A 15,183-nucleotide genomic window follows, 5' to 3' on the forward strand; every position below is an offset into this window, starting at 1 on the left:
CATAAGAGTTCTCACACTGTTATTAGAGGACATCCTGTTGTCATTTTCTGCCCGTTTTCTTCTTTCAATAAACTACTCCTATGCCTCCCTGAAGGGATACTTGTATATCCATGACAATTTGCAGTCACTCACACTGTAAATCAAGTCATCAGACTAGTTAAACAACACTGCCATCCGCTGCCTGTGATGGGCACATACACCGTTGGTGGACACTGACATGAAAGGAATCATAATGCTGACTGCCCATGGTGTTTTTTTCCTTTATTTACGCAAAGTGTGCCGTTTTCCTGCTGCACACGAGCAATTTGACACATTCAAGTTCATCTGAAGCCAACTGCAGCAGGAGTGTTTAGTTACAAGTGTCTGACTCAAAGGCACCTCAGCAGTAATTGTTGAGGGGGAAATTTAAACAGCAGCTTTGCAATTCTATTTGTGGAACTCAAGTGGATAAATTTCTATCTGAAGTGGATAAAAAGCGAGAACAGTGATGGCTTCACATAATTTTATCCTATCAGTGTAATTTGAGTTTGGGGTCAGGCTGTGAAGACTGGATTAAATGAGATACAATTTATCCATAGACACTCACTGACCTGAGTGGTGCTTGTTGTGAATCTGAACTACATACTTTTTCCCACTGGACTATCTCTCTCTTAAGGTTATTTTATCTTTACATTCACAAGAAAATACAATTGATACAGTACTTACAAAAGCTTTCAACTTTCCATATGAGAGGACTGATTCAACTCATATCCTGTGGTACCAAGTTTTACCTGCAGTTGCTTTAAAGTATCTGTCTTTGAGATTTCACCCCGACACAATGGAGGTGAATGCAATTTTCTTTTCTGGTGAGCTGAAAAATTACATTTGCAGTTTTCATTGAAAAGCTTTTCTACCAAAAATAAAAATTCCCACTGAAATCTGTTCAAAGTGTGCTCTGTGGAATATTCACAGTAACTAGAACATTGTTTCTTGAGACATATAAAACCTCAGTACCCAGGCTGCAGGCACGACTTGATACCACTGTGAAATTGTCTTTTGGGATCTGCATGCACTGACCCTTTGAGATGAATGTATAATAGTAACTTTGGTGGGTAATTCAGCTGACTTTGATCTTTAAAAAACAAAGCATACCCCTAAATGTCCCCTTACTGAGGCTTCTGTGTCAGCTCTTCTGTTATGTGTTTCACCTCACAGATGGAAATGTGCATCTACCCATGAATGAGAGACCTGTGCTCATGTGAGCATTAAAGAAGTATCACTGCTGCAAAGATGGTCTTTTCATAAAACTGGTCCGTCTATTCAGTAGAAAGATGCCAGTGCTATTGAAATTGGTACTACATGACCAGAGAAAGATATGGTGGCCCTGTGGGTCAAAACATACAGAACGCAGCATTTTGAGACAGGAAATAATGTTGCTGCCAGCAGGCAACAAACGCTCTCGTATTGTACAGTAGTTAAGCAGTGAGCTAAAATATGTTTTTAAAGTAATTTCATGCAAGAAATAGGCAGCACAGTACCATAATCTTGGTTCTTTTTATATCTGCACCACTTTTACCATTTGATCTAATTTTTCATGTTTTTAAAATACAGGAAAACAGTAAGGTGCCTACTTGCTGTTCAGAAAGTTTCAAAGTACATTAGCCAATTAGGGCATTAAAAGATGCCTGAAGACAATTTATGCCAGAGATAAGCACAGGCTCTTTCTCGATATTTCTATTGCTCCCTCTGTGTCCATGGTGGGTATACAAAAGTGTGGAGGTACAATCTGTAGTTTGGGCAACAGCCCAAGAACAAGTGAAAGGATTTTTTTTTTTTTTGGTGCTTTGAGCACCACAAGCTGAGTGCCATCCAATTCCATTATATTGGAGAAAAGGCACACACCCCTATGGCAGATATCTCCCAACACTAAGCAACTCACACCAAAACAATCTAGGTTGTTGTTATAGCACTACCTGTTAAAGGAAAAGTATGCATTTTTGATTCGGGGGTGAACTATCCCTTAAAGTTGTTCTGAATTTGATAAAGTGAGGAAACAAAGGCATAAATATTTGATTCAAGGGGCATCAGTTTTAGTTTAAGGGGTCTGTGTACATACATTAAAAGATCATATAGAACAACAACAGTATAGAATATTTGATAGAAGCATTAGATTTTATTACTGTTAGGTTTGTCGGTTGTTATTTCACTGTGACTGAGCCTAAATCTGGTTTTGAACAGCTGATCTTCACATGAATTATATACAGTTTTTGTGTCTGATTTATCACTTAACTCATCTTGGCAGGTGTAGGTGTAACTTTATAGGTAGAATAAAAGGCATTTTGTAATCCTGTGGCTCCAATCATCTTGTTAGATGAGTGTGCTACAGGGAAAGATGAGCACACAGATATAATCAAAAAGGATGTATTGTTGTAATTAAACACAGTTAAGTGTCTGCTGAGGGAAATGATCCTGCTTTCCTTAAAAACTAGAATCAGCTATGTTGCCTCACTTCCTCAGTGAATGATGGTATAAACTGAGCAGGTACCCCGTGTGAAATGAAGTAAAACTAAAGATGTAGCAGAATGCTGCTATCGTTTTCATGTTTTTTTTTTCTCCAGCCAACCTTCTCTGAAGAAACCGAACAAGGCTGTTCAAAGTGTGTTTCTACATGTGCCACACTTCATTCAGGCTCTCTGGTCTCTGGCTTTCGGGGTTAAGAGCAGAGTTTCAAAAGGAGGACACCGAAGCACTTTCATTCGAAGATGAAACTGACATTTACTAAGGTCGAGACGCTCATCCACCACAGTCAAAGTCTGTTTTATCTGCTGAAGTCGAAGTGCCTCGTGGTCCCTTTGAAAAATGTTCAGCACAGCACGTACTAATAAGAACACACTGACCCAGTATGTACGGTGTTGAGATTAGCAGGTGCCATGTGCTGAATTTTAACAACCACAAAAGATTTTCACATTAATTTCTGTGACGTGACTGTAGTTTTAAAAAACATTAAAAGACTGGCAGCATCTACAGGCCTTTTTTGCCTGATTTTACAGTCAAATTTGTTCTTTGATAACTTCTAAACTGTAAATACTGTAAAAAAAATAAAATATTGTATACTAAACATAGACTTGTCTTCAATTATATCAAATTGCAAAAATGACATGAAATAACAGAAAGGCAAATTTGAACACTGTGATTTTTTTTTGCATATTTTTAAGTTAGAAATGTTTGTTTTTGAAACCTTTTTATGCTTATTTGTGAAAAGCATTGTCCCTTTGGGGCAATAAAGGTTTTAATCATTCATTACAAAAATTAATAAAATCTGATTTTATCATTTCAATTTGGAATATAGTCTGTTTTTGAAAGAAAAGACTTGGCCTTTTGCCAGGTTCAGAGTCAGACAAAATGACCATTAACATTGGCTAAAAGACACGTTACCAAAATCAGTCAAATAAATCCTGCTCAATTCCACCAATTACAGCAGCCAATATGAGGTCATCCCTCCCTCCACCACTGAGTATGGTGAGACCATTGAGTGCTCCCTAAAATTATATGGCATTTTGAGTAACCCTGGTTCCTACTCCTGCCTACAGAAACTTACTATGCTTAACTGTCTTCTGTGAGGCGTGCCGGGCTCGGGGCGACTTTGAACACTGAACTTCATGAACCACTGGCCTCAAACAAAGACCAAAGGTCCTGAAAAGTGTACCCCCAACAGAGACTGCTGTCTCCACCCAGGATTACCTCAAAACAAAAAAGGCAAAATAATAAAGTAGCAGGCCGATGGAAAAACTGAGGTAGTTTAGCTGGCCCACTCGTCGACTACCTTACCAGGGTTACCTTCTAACCACTCAAGACAAATTGCACTCAAATGATATGTTCTCACAAAATGTATAAAATATAAAATCAAGAGCAAACAAAGTGATGTGAGGAAAGAGTGTTCTGGCTGGCAGTGTGCTGAAGGAGTGCTGCTAGGTGGAGGAGGGGCTTTAAAACCCAGGTAATCGAACCAGGTGCCAGGCATTAGCAATCAGTGCTGGCAGATAGGGCTGCAGCCCTGATCCTGCAGCCAACAGAAAAAAGAGGAGGAGAAGATGTCCCAGGTCACAATAACATATTTAAGGCCCTATTTAAAGAAGTATTTCATCGATATAAAGAAGGCCCTTGTGTAAAACTAGGCTGTCTATGCAATAGAAAGCCTATTGCCCTATTATACTGACAAGATTTGGAATTTGATGTTCGAATAGCATATCCTGTTTAAATATTCCAAATTAATGTGGGATATGCTAGTATTATTCAAGTTTAAACTGCATTATGCGGGCGTGTACACAGTTAATTCAGAATATGCATCTCAACTAGGGTTTTTTTACTGCAATTTGCAACACATGGTCTGTTGTCTGTTTACAGTCGGTTCTGTGCATTGCCACTGATATGTTGTACACAAGCCAACTCTCCTGCTGAAAATAAACATCTTGACCACTGTAAGATGGTTAAGCTGGTTGACCAGCTTGTTTATCCAGCTTAAGGTATGTTTTCACACTATTTTTTGTGGTTTAGCTGGCTTGTGATGGTCTCTCTAGCTGGTTTATCCATTAAAGTTCATGTAAAATTGAAGCCAAATCATTGTCCTTGAGTATGGAGAAATAACAATGTCATGGGGGGAAAGTATAAAAAGCAAAGGACATTAATCAGTAAGTCTACTGGGATATGCATAAAGAGATTTATTTTTAATATGATGAAAACAATGAACTGGCAAATGACCATCACAGATCCCCTTGGCATGACCAGCTTGACTGACTGGTCACAGCAGCATGCCCGGGCTGGTGGTCAACCCAGCTAAATCATCTTCAACCAGCAAGAGCTGGGTCGGGACCACCTAAAGCCATTTTGGACCAGCTAAAACCAACTAAAACCAGCTACTAGCAAAAGCTGGGTTTTTTTTAGCTTTTTTTTCCAACAGGGTCACCAACAGTTTGCAAGGCTGGAGTAGAAATTCATGTAGAAAAGCCCTCATTTCTGGTCAGAAGAAGAAACACACCAGCTCTTAAAGATTATATAGGATATATCCATATCAACAGGTTTATGCACAAATATTGCAGGGCTGACCTTTTCAAGATGATGGTTGAAGGAATGAAAGATGGAGGTTGAGTTCATACAGTCCAACGAGCTCACCTCTGGTAGGTAACCTTCCTACCAGAGGTGAGCTCGTTGGACTATTTTGATGCAGAGAAGCAAAATGACAAGCAGCTCCAGCTTCTCTAATTTTCCATATTTTAAAGTGATAAATGACATATTAGGGCATGTTAATGAGAGTATTCAAGGCTGCATGTAAGTGGGAGTGTCAGAGGAACACACAGTTTCAAAAGCCATGTAAACAGCTTAGTATATTGTCTTTTACAGATCAAGGGCAAAAAGCGGAGTACTTTGTACATGTAAATGTATTCACTGTGAGCATTACCCCTGAAAATAACAACTGCATCTGAAAATAGCAATGACAGTTGTGCTCCACTTTGGGCAGGGTGTAAGATGGGGCCCTTGGTGTTCTGGCAGCTGGATGGTGCATACTGGTTAGCATGAAGTGGGTAGAAGGGTTCAGAGAGGTGGTAGCTAAACCAGCTACAGAAGCTGTTACATAAAAGAAATGATAGTCACATCACATTGGTTTCTTATCATGAATCCTTTAATCATATCCTAAAACAAAATAGACTTAGTGTGCAGTGAAGAAATAGAGTAAATAAATATAGTTTCTCAGAGATACACAATTTGCTTGATGCTCAGGATTTTATTTTCAAGACCTAGACTTGAAAGGAGCAGAATACAGGCAGGCCTTAATGCTGGACATACAATTGGTGGGTCTGACTGGATCAAAACAGCAACAGGAAAAGAAACAGACATTGCAGCTACAAAGAGAGAGAAAAAAATCCACAATCACATCTTCACAGAAAGTATGGTGTCTCGTCCCCTAAAACGTCACCTCGACCTCTGGGATGGTTGTCAGTAAATTGCACTTCGTTTTAAGATGTACGGCCTCCGGGACTTGGTGGTGTGCGCCACTTGCCTCTTAAGGATGTAGGGTGATTTTCGCTTCAGTGGAGTGTCACTGTTCTCCTCTAAATATTCTTGAGAGTTGTGGAGTAGCTGTTAGGGGCAGAGAGAGGCATGGCAGAGGATGAGTATTGTATGGTGAGGAGGAAATGGCAGGCAAACACATGTTTTGTTGCTAAGTGGTGGGAAAATGGGAGGCTGTGCTGGTGTAGCTGTGATTAAAGGAGCACTTCTCCCCTGTGCTTCCATGCATGGCAAAACAAGTGCTAATCTGCAGTCACTGTATTAAGATTGAAAAAAAGAGAGAGAAATGCTGCTGTGTAAGGCGCTGAGAGGGAAAGGAAAATGATGGAGGACAGCTGGAAGAGACAAGGAGGAGGTAAGAGAGATAGGCGTTTAATGATGTTTTTTTACTGTGAGGGAGGATGGATTGGCTCATGTGCATGTGTTTTTGAGATACGAATAAGATTTAGAATAAGCCTGTATATATGTGTCTGTGATTATGTGGATGTATGTGAATGTGTGCTGTTATTGGCTTCAATTAATTATTTTATTCTTTTGATGTTTTTTGCTAATAATTTAGAGGACTGCCTTTATTTCGGTATTTTATATTTTCTTTCTCTGATACATTCAAACCAGAAACTCACTTCCTCCTAATATAATTTCAAAAGGAAATATTGTGCTTTTATATCTAGTTGCTTTGCAGGTGTCCAGGATGAGATAAGCTCATAAAAATGTTGCAGCTGTCGATAAAAGAACTAGAAACTCGACCTTTATGGCACTATTGAAAAATGTATTAATTTGGCTGATTATGTATTTTTGAGTTTTAAAGAGTTTATAAAGCAACTTGTAGTCATGCAGCCAATCCGAGAGCACAAAAGTGTGGGCGTGTGCTTGATCCAAGATGTGTGTGGTCTCCAGTATAACACATCAACCATTTAAACCTCTAACACAAGTTAGTACTTTAGTACTTATACTACTGGAGTATATTTTACAGTAGGTAACATTTATCAAAAATAATTGTCATATTTGCTGAAACTGTCCCTGTATCCTGACAGTAGTGCATGAGGCAGATAATCTGTTAAAAATATCAGGTTCCTCTTCACTTCCTAGTGCTCCTAAAGGCCCAGACACACCAAATCCATGTCAGAGAACTTGTGGTCAGGAAGGTCAGCTGTTGCATTGCCTCTCATTGCCTCTGTCTCAGCCAAAAAGTTGCGCTTGAACACAACGCAAAGAAGGAAGGGTTCAGAAGGATGTGCATAAACAGGGGTGATCACTGAGAGACTCCTCTTGGTTCTGATTGGTTTTCATCAAGGACTGGAGAATTTTTGCAAATGCCACTAGGCAGAGCCAGAGGAACTTGATTTTTGTTCACAGATTATTTGTCTCATGCACTACTGTCAGGACGTAGTGATAATTTCAGAAAATATGACAAAAGTTATTTTAAGTTATGTGCTGTAGCTTATAGTTAGTTCTAAATTGAAAAATGTGAAACTTAATTAAATAGATGGCATATTTCCATTGAAGTAATGAAATTCTTTTTGTTGCAACAGACAGGATTCAATTTGCCACTACAACATTAAAAACACACAACACACACACCTTACAGTTAAATGACTACTTGTTCCACCTCTGTATGTGTGTGTCTGTGTGTCTCACCCTCTCCTCCCGGCTCTGCAGTGCTCGGCAGATGAGTTGCAGGTTGTACAGCTCTTCCAACAGCTGGAGGCTCCCCTCCCTCAGCTCGCTGCCCTCCTCCTCCTCCTCGCCACTCCATGCCTCCTGCCGCAGACTGCTCAATATCCTGCAGAGGTTGGCCAGTGACACATGCCAGTAGGGGGCACTCTGCTTATTCTGTTTCATCTGCAAAGAGAAAACAAGGGGGAAGGCGTGGGGGAGGAGTGGGAGATGTTAGTGTAAAAAGGATTTGGTTTCAAATTGATTACAGGAGGTGATTGGTTTTCAAGTCTTGGCAATAAATTGGATCCTCACCGCGAGGAGATGATTTAATTGAAGTTTCGATTAACGTTGAGGTGAAGTGAAAATCAATTTGAGTCCAAAGGGGATCAGACCACAGAGGATACAAACACTGTCTTTAAACAACCCAATATGGACACAATAACAAGAAAATCTACAGTTTAATGCATTCTAATCCCACAGTCCTGATTTAAGCTGTACATGTGTGTACATTATTATAATGCTCATATTTGGTTGCAAATATAGACTGTATAAATAATGGATGTAACAATGTCACCCATTGGTTTGTGAAGTGCTATTTTGAAGCCTTGAGTTTGACATTTTGGCTATCGCAGTCATCGTGTTTTGGAAGCGAGGAGTGACCATTCTTGGACAAGAGGATGGAGCTGTTTTTGGCACTTTCACATTGGCTTAATTTTTTCAGCCGGAACAGTTGCTGCGCAGTTTGACTGTGATAGGAATTTTTCGACTGAAGAAAATACTAACAGTGATGGTAAGGTTATTTTTGAAGTGTAATAGGTAACAGAATATTAGTTACCCTGCTAAAGTGTTAAAAGTAGTATTCTAATTAGTTCATCAAAATAATGTACTTCATAATCATTTTGGATAACTTTCTAATAAATGTGTTAGCTGTGCAAAAAAGCTGAAAAACTGTCAGTAAATGAGATATACCAACATAAGTCATTTCTGCACAGTGAAACACAAAGCAACAGAATGAATGTTACATTCTACAGATAACCCCTTTGCTGTTGCCAACATTTTGATTAATAACTGTAATTTATGTATTTATTTTTTGTCTGTAACTGTAAATGACGACATTTACACTTACAGTATTTAGTAATTTAATTACACATTACACATAACAAATTACCAGCAGTAACTATTAAGTAATGATTTTGTGGTTAGTGGTATTATTGCCTTATATTTTATATGTTTTTGCTGTTATTTCCTTCATCTCCCATATGTTTATACTTAGGATACACAATACTGGATTTCACTTGTTTTCCCCCATAATTTTAGTGATCATAAAATCTCTTCTGTATTGAAATTAACATCATATAATGCATACTCTTATTATGATGGCCCACCAGCAGATGGACACATAAAATACAATGCTTGTCAATGTATGTAATATTCATTGTGCAATATAAGAAAAATACTTCAACTAAGGTTTGAAGTTTTATATATGTTCACTTTGTAAATAAAAAAATTAAAAAAATTCCTTAGTGAGCTGCTAACTCTCCACATTTCATTAGTTCCACTAAATATGCTGTGGTCTAAAGGCTATTTTAGAGCTTTCCCACAGTGTTTTTACAGTTGCAGCAGTAAAAACTTTTGGCAGTTCCCTTTAAGAGCCACTGAGTTTCAGTGCATTTGAGGCTCTCACTTTACATTGAACACTGATGCAGACTGCCACATGTTAAAACAGCAGATATGATATGTGTGTACTCGTTCTTAAACAGTGTTAGGCACCAGACATTCTGAGTGATCTTTCAGTTGTACCTAACCTCATCTAGCTGCAGCCTGTTGTGTTAAAATCTAGTTTGAGTGCTTTAAAATGACAGAGGGCCCTGGGGCTGACAATCTCACACACATTGCCGCATGGATGTCACCAAGGATGATGGAGAGATTCAGGGGGCGAGAGAAAATTGTCACTTATAAGTTATCCCAAATAGCCACAAGCCTTCCGGGACTCACTCTGCTCACATCGTTTATGAGCACTGGAGGAATACAGTCTCCTCTGATGTTGTAAAACCAGGAGCCATATCCAACGCAGGTTCCTTTTGTTTGTGGCAGGGGCGGTAGACAGGTAATAAAAGACGTCAAAAGAACGACACACATGGGACTAACCTGACATTTACAGATCACTCATCAAGGATTTCAAGAGTTTTCATTTAGTTTTAAATAAGCAAGAGGCCCGGAGTGGTTTTAATTGTGCTGAAAGGTCACATGAAGGATTGTTTCCTTTGTAGCTTCTTCAGGATCATCTCATAATGATGTTAATCAATAACTTCAAATGGCAGCATGAAAAGTAAATGCAAAGGTCCAATATTTTAAGAATTCCCAGAAGACTTAGGTTAGGCTTGTCTCTGTAACAGTTTCATTTTTTGCCTGTGACTGAGCCACCAACATTAGCCCTCTGAAACCTGGAAACCTTTTCTTGTGCTGCATTCAAAAGCCCAACCTTTAAGTACGATGACTGTGCTTGATTGTGCTGCATCCAGGGGCAAATTTGGATGAGATGTTTGAGAAATTACAATTAATGAGCAAAAGGTGACAAAAAATGTACTAAAAATTATTTTTTTAAAGAGAGCGGGGTTAAGAGAAATTATTCAGTTAATGATCATATTAGAAAAACAAGGAAAATGTCCAGAAATCAATATTTATTTGATAATAATAACAATAATAATAATAATAATAATAATAATAATAATAACTGTAATAATATCTACGTATCTATATATTTTCTGTTTTCTTATGTTTTTTGTCTTTTCTAAATCTTTTCTCTTTTTTTTCAATTTTTCTTTTTCTTGTAACTTCAGTTTTCAAAAGAAATCAAGTCAAGTTGCTCAGGTTTCAAAGGGTTAGGCTACAGTCAGATATAATTTAACCTTCTTTGCTGCTTCTATAACATTTTTTATTTGACATTTTAAAAGCTCAATCTAAATTCAAATATTGCCAGCAACTAATCACAGAACGCCAAATTGCTCAGACTAACAGATGAACCCTGACTGTGGGATAATGCAATCACGTTCAGCAGGGAAATCCAGGAAATCTACATCCTGCATCTAATCAGATAAAAAGAAGAGCGAACAGGCAGGTCAATCAATTTAGCTGTCACAAAAAAAAGATCATGTATGCGGGCTAGTTAACATGGAGAGCCACAAGTGTTCTCTCCCATACGCACTTTCTAGCCTCTTGAGCACTCTATCAGTCTTCTGGGAAGTTATTATTACAATCATCACCCCTGAGCAACCCCCAAGCATCAGCAGCAATGAATCACATGGCTGATTTGTCACCATCACGTCTACGAGCGCCACGATTATTTATCAGAGAGAGAGAGAGAGGTTGAAGATGTGTCATTATGACGCTGTCAGGTCCATCTGAATCCCATTAGGCGGAGCTATCTGTCTCCCCGTGCCTCTACTTCCACTTTCGCCAGCTTCATCTCTCAGCTTTGCCTGGCCTTCAGCTCACAGCACCAGCTGATGGATGTGTTAAAACTCATGAAGTTACAACTGAATTACTACCCTCAGACTTGGCTCTTATTTTTGTCTCAGATGACAACTGGAGTGTTTGGATTTTATTCATTTTTGCCCTGTACATTTGAGCTGTATAAAAGAATTGAATTTCCAATCAAAACAAGGTGAGTCTGAATAAGTTGAACCCTCAGTGACTGAAAAAAAATTCTCATAGTAAATTATTTATCTCCAACTCAGCACAACCCAAAGGTGAGCTTGTGCCTGAAACATGGATATAGATGTTAGAAAAGAACACCTGGGCAGTCTGTGTGTTGGGTCAGCTGGAGAAAAATAAAGGGTCATAACCTGACCGGAGGGGTTGTAGCATTTTGGACAGTCTCTGATGTCACAGGTGCAAAAGGAGAAAGCCCGTACCTTAGAAGTGACGAGACTGCTGAGGAGCTCTTCTTCCAGCGTTCGCTGATCCTGGTCGATGTCTGAGGAGAAACAGGAATATATGCATCAACCACATCTAGTAAAGAGTTTAATGGATCCTGAGTGATTTGCTGCAATATAAATGTCTCTCAGATGTGGAAATAGCATGCCTGTTATCTGTTTGTCTTCTGGCATTTAGTGTTTCATCTTCTTTGTGAGCTAAGATTAAGCAACTTTTATATTTTAAGCACTATGCAAAGACAAATGAAGCTGAGCCAAAAGTCAGCCAACATTGTGATTTGTTGGTAGACACCTTGGAGCATTCAACAGGTGACCGCTACTGATCTACAGAAATCCCAGCAGCAAGACTGAAGCAAACACACATAACCTAATACAGTTTTGTTAATCTAACATGCATTATTGATTTTGAGGATTAAAATTTTTTCCATTTTACTGACTGAATGCTCATTTGGACTTGAAGTGACCTGTAGTGACTTGTAGTTTATTGATTACCTATGGATTTAGACTTGTAAACAGTTTAGTAGCCTACATTAATTTAATAATGTATTAGTTTTTAATGAATTAATAAATATAAAAAATGAAAATAAAAAACAATGACACCAAAATTAATAAATATTAGTAATACTAACAATAATTTTGGTTATTATTGGTTTAGAGGGTATTTTTTTGTATAAATGTGGGCCCAAAAAGGTTCTTAAGCATTTAAATTAGGAAGTTTTTCACTGGATCATTGATGAAAAAAGGATTTATAGGAACCTTTAAGAGGGCAAATCTTCAATGAATAAGTCATAGCTTTATATATTAAGAAGAAGAAAAGACAAAGATATTTTAATGCTATGAAGACAAAAAATTAGCAAAAGAATTCAAGAAAATTACCTGAAACTAAGCAAATGAATAGATAAAATAAAATAAAATAGAAAATTACCCACAAAAAGTGCTGTTAGTTTAATTTAAAAAATATTTTTTTTCTGAAACACAATTTTAAGCAAATAATTATAATAATTATAAACATAGTTTTTTTGTGCATTTTCCTCCCTTTTTGTATGTTTGTTTTGGTTTAGCAATTTTTTCTTAGCCAGTTTTCAGGTAATTTTTGTCATCCTTTACCAATTTCTTGCAATTTGTGAGACATTTCTTGCCATGTTGCTCATTGCCTTGCTCCATGTTTATGAAAGAAATCAAGCCATTTCAACATGCTAAATAGCTTGCAAAAGGAAAATAGAAATATTTACATGATTTAGATTTAGAATATGAAGCTTTTTAACACTTGCAAAGGCATCACAAAAGCGATGCAGATGCACCTGTTGCATACAGTAAGTTAGGTGAGAGGTAATTGCTACATTTGTTCAAATCTTTGAGTGCTGTGGCTTTTTGCCCTGTGTTTCAAAAACCTGTTGCTTACCTGTACAAAGTCCACCACATGTGAAACAGAGGAGAAGCATACACGCCACCTGTGCCTGCATCTTGATGACAAAAACAAAAACAGAAAGGATCCCAAACTGAAGAATTCACCTGAGGAGGAATTTAGTCCATAAGGTTAAAGGTCAGACACAGACAGCTAAAGAGGCTCAAGATGGGATTTGTAGTGATGCTGCGGTTCCCTCCTTCCTCTCTTTTAGCTTCAAACACGCTTCCCCTTGCTTGCAGTTTTCTGGTTGGTTGTGAAGTGCAGTGGGCTACATTCCCTCAGTTTATAAGAGCCAATGTGATGTCAGAGGATCAGTCTCTCTCTCTCCATCGCCACCCCCACCTTCCCACCCACTAACACAACCCCCTTCATACATCCATCCACCCATCAGTCTCTCCATATTGTTGCTTCCCTCCTGTCACCGTGTCATCGTTTTATCAGACGTCACATTCGCATCACAAGGCGAAAGGTTTTTGCGTCAAGCTTTGGGATATTTGGTTTATTCACCTCATGAATGCACACAGTCTGAGGTTTGTGCTGCACTTGTCTACCAGGGATGGCATGCAGGGGCGACGTGGGAGGATGTATGACAAACATTCAATCTTTCTTTCTCTGTTTGGAGAAGATGGGCTTTATCACACGTTTGCTTTTTGCAAATTATGTCTTTTCAAATCAACAGGTGATTGCTGAGAATGACAACTTAAGCACTTACTAAAGTCATGAATCATAGTGAAAAGTTGCCAGTTATGTCTAGAAAATGTATTCATGTGTAAAAGTCGAGTTCTAATCATTTTTAAACTTCTAAGTACAGAAGAAATAATACATCATCAGTTTGTCTAAAATGTACTTCTTTTTATCCTTGATCTATTATTGATGCTCTTAAATAAAGTGTTTTTTGGAAATAAGCCGCCATTTAAGAAATTTTACCCCACAATCATTAAGTATCCATTCTGGAACTTTAGATCATATTTTTGTGATCAGCTGATGCCCAGATCTGCTTTGTGAACCACTGGTGAGCATTTCTCTGATTGCAACAGAAAGATGAGAAATGTGAACAGATCTTCAAGAAAACACAAATGGAGAATGTGCTGCCATATCTGATACTCAATAATACTTAAACCTAAAAAGAAGGATAAACATTATGCCATATCTCCATAAAATAATACTACATCAGAGACTCAACCGTTGACTGCATATTCTGCTCTGTGGACTGCCTGCTTCAAGTGCTATTACTTTAGTGTGTACTTCCTATGAATAAAAATTAATCATGTAAGTCATATAAATAAAATATTAGCAGCATTCCTACTGGTAGCAAACTTTGCCAGGATACAATTAAATCATTTTTCTCTCTTCACTGTTAAAATTCAATTTAAAAAGCTTTATTTATCCCCATGAGGCAATTGTTCTTCTTTTTGTCTTTGTCAGGCCATACATAATTGATTATTACATATCAGCATCTAATCATTTTACTTAAAATTATCTCCAATTGCTGTTAATTACTAAACACAAAGGAAAGTAATCTGGCATCCTGTACTCAGATGCCAATAATAGTAATAACTTAAAGTTGTAGTGCTGCTATAGGAGGCTACGCTATCATATACAATAAAATCCACTTTGATTTAAATCCACAAAGTAAGTCGTGGCGTGCCAGTACACTGTAAATCTGCATTATTTTTATGTGTGATATTCACACTAATTGGTCCCCACAGAGAATTCTCTCCTTTTGATATTAAGTAAATATCCCATTTCAAACAGCTTCAAAACATGTGTGTTCTGCAAAAGATGCTTGAAATATATTCCAAGCATTGAAAAACAGCGTGGAGCAAAAGCAGGCTGCATTCCTCTCATGTCTGAATTTCATCTTTGTCATTTGAATCCAGCAGGGAGAGCCACTTACCAAACTTCAAGAGGTTACATTTCCCTCTGCCTACTGCAGCTCACAGAGACTGTAATCATTTTTTTCATTACTTTGTTTGGCCTCTTCACTTTTAGGTAGTATATTTGTAGAGTAATGAAAAAACATTATGCAGAGCTATATACTGCACAGTATAAAATGAGCAATATTTGGTATACTGTGTAAAATATTTTATCATATTTGCACATACAGTACGTTTTTTTCTGAATATCCTAATTTCA

At 37.9% G+C, this 15,183-nt stretch overlaps 1 protein-coding gene across 1 annotated transcript; it reads right to left on the bottom strand.

The window, feature by feature from the left end:
* Positions 1-5,738: 5,738 nt before the first annotated feature.
* Positions 5,739-13,305, bottom strand: nts (neurotensin). The gene is made up of 4 exons (XM_042495491.2): positions 13,042-13,305; positions 11,619-11,680; positions 7,684-7,887; positions 5,739-6,114 (listed from the first exon to the last, which is right to left on the bottom strand). Exons 1-4 carry the CDS (start codon positions 13,100-13,102, stop codon positions 5,971-5,973), a joined length of 471 nt encoding a protein of 156 aa, XP_042351425.1. The 5' UTR covers positions 13,103-13,305; the 3' UTR covers positions 5,739-5,970.
* Positions 13,306-15,183: the final 1,878 nt, after the last annotated feature.

This window comes from Plectropomus leopardus, chromosome 7, assembly GCF_026936395.1.
Source record: "Plectropomus leopardus strain MGB_pleo_1.0 chromosome 7, ASM2693639v1, whole genome shotgun sequence".
Lineage (NCBI taxonomy): Eukaryota > Metazoa > Chordata > Actinopteri > Perciformes > Serranidae > Plectropomus > Plectropomus leopardus.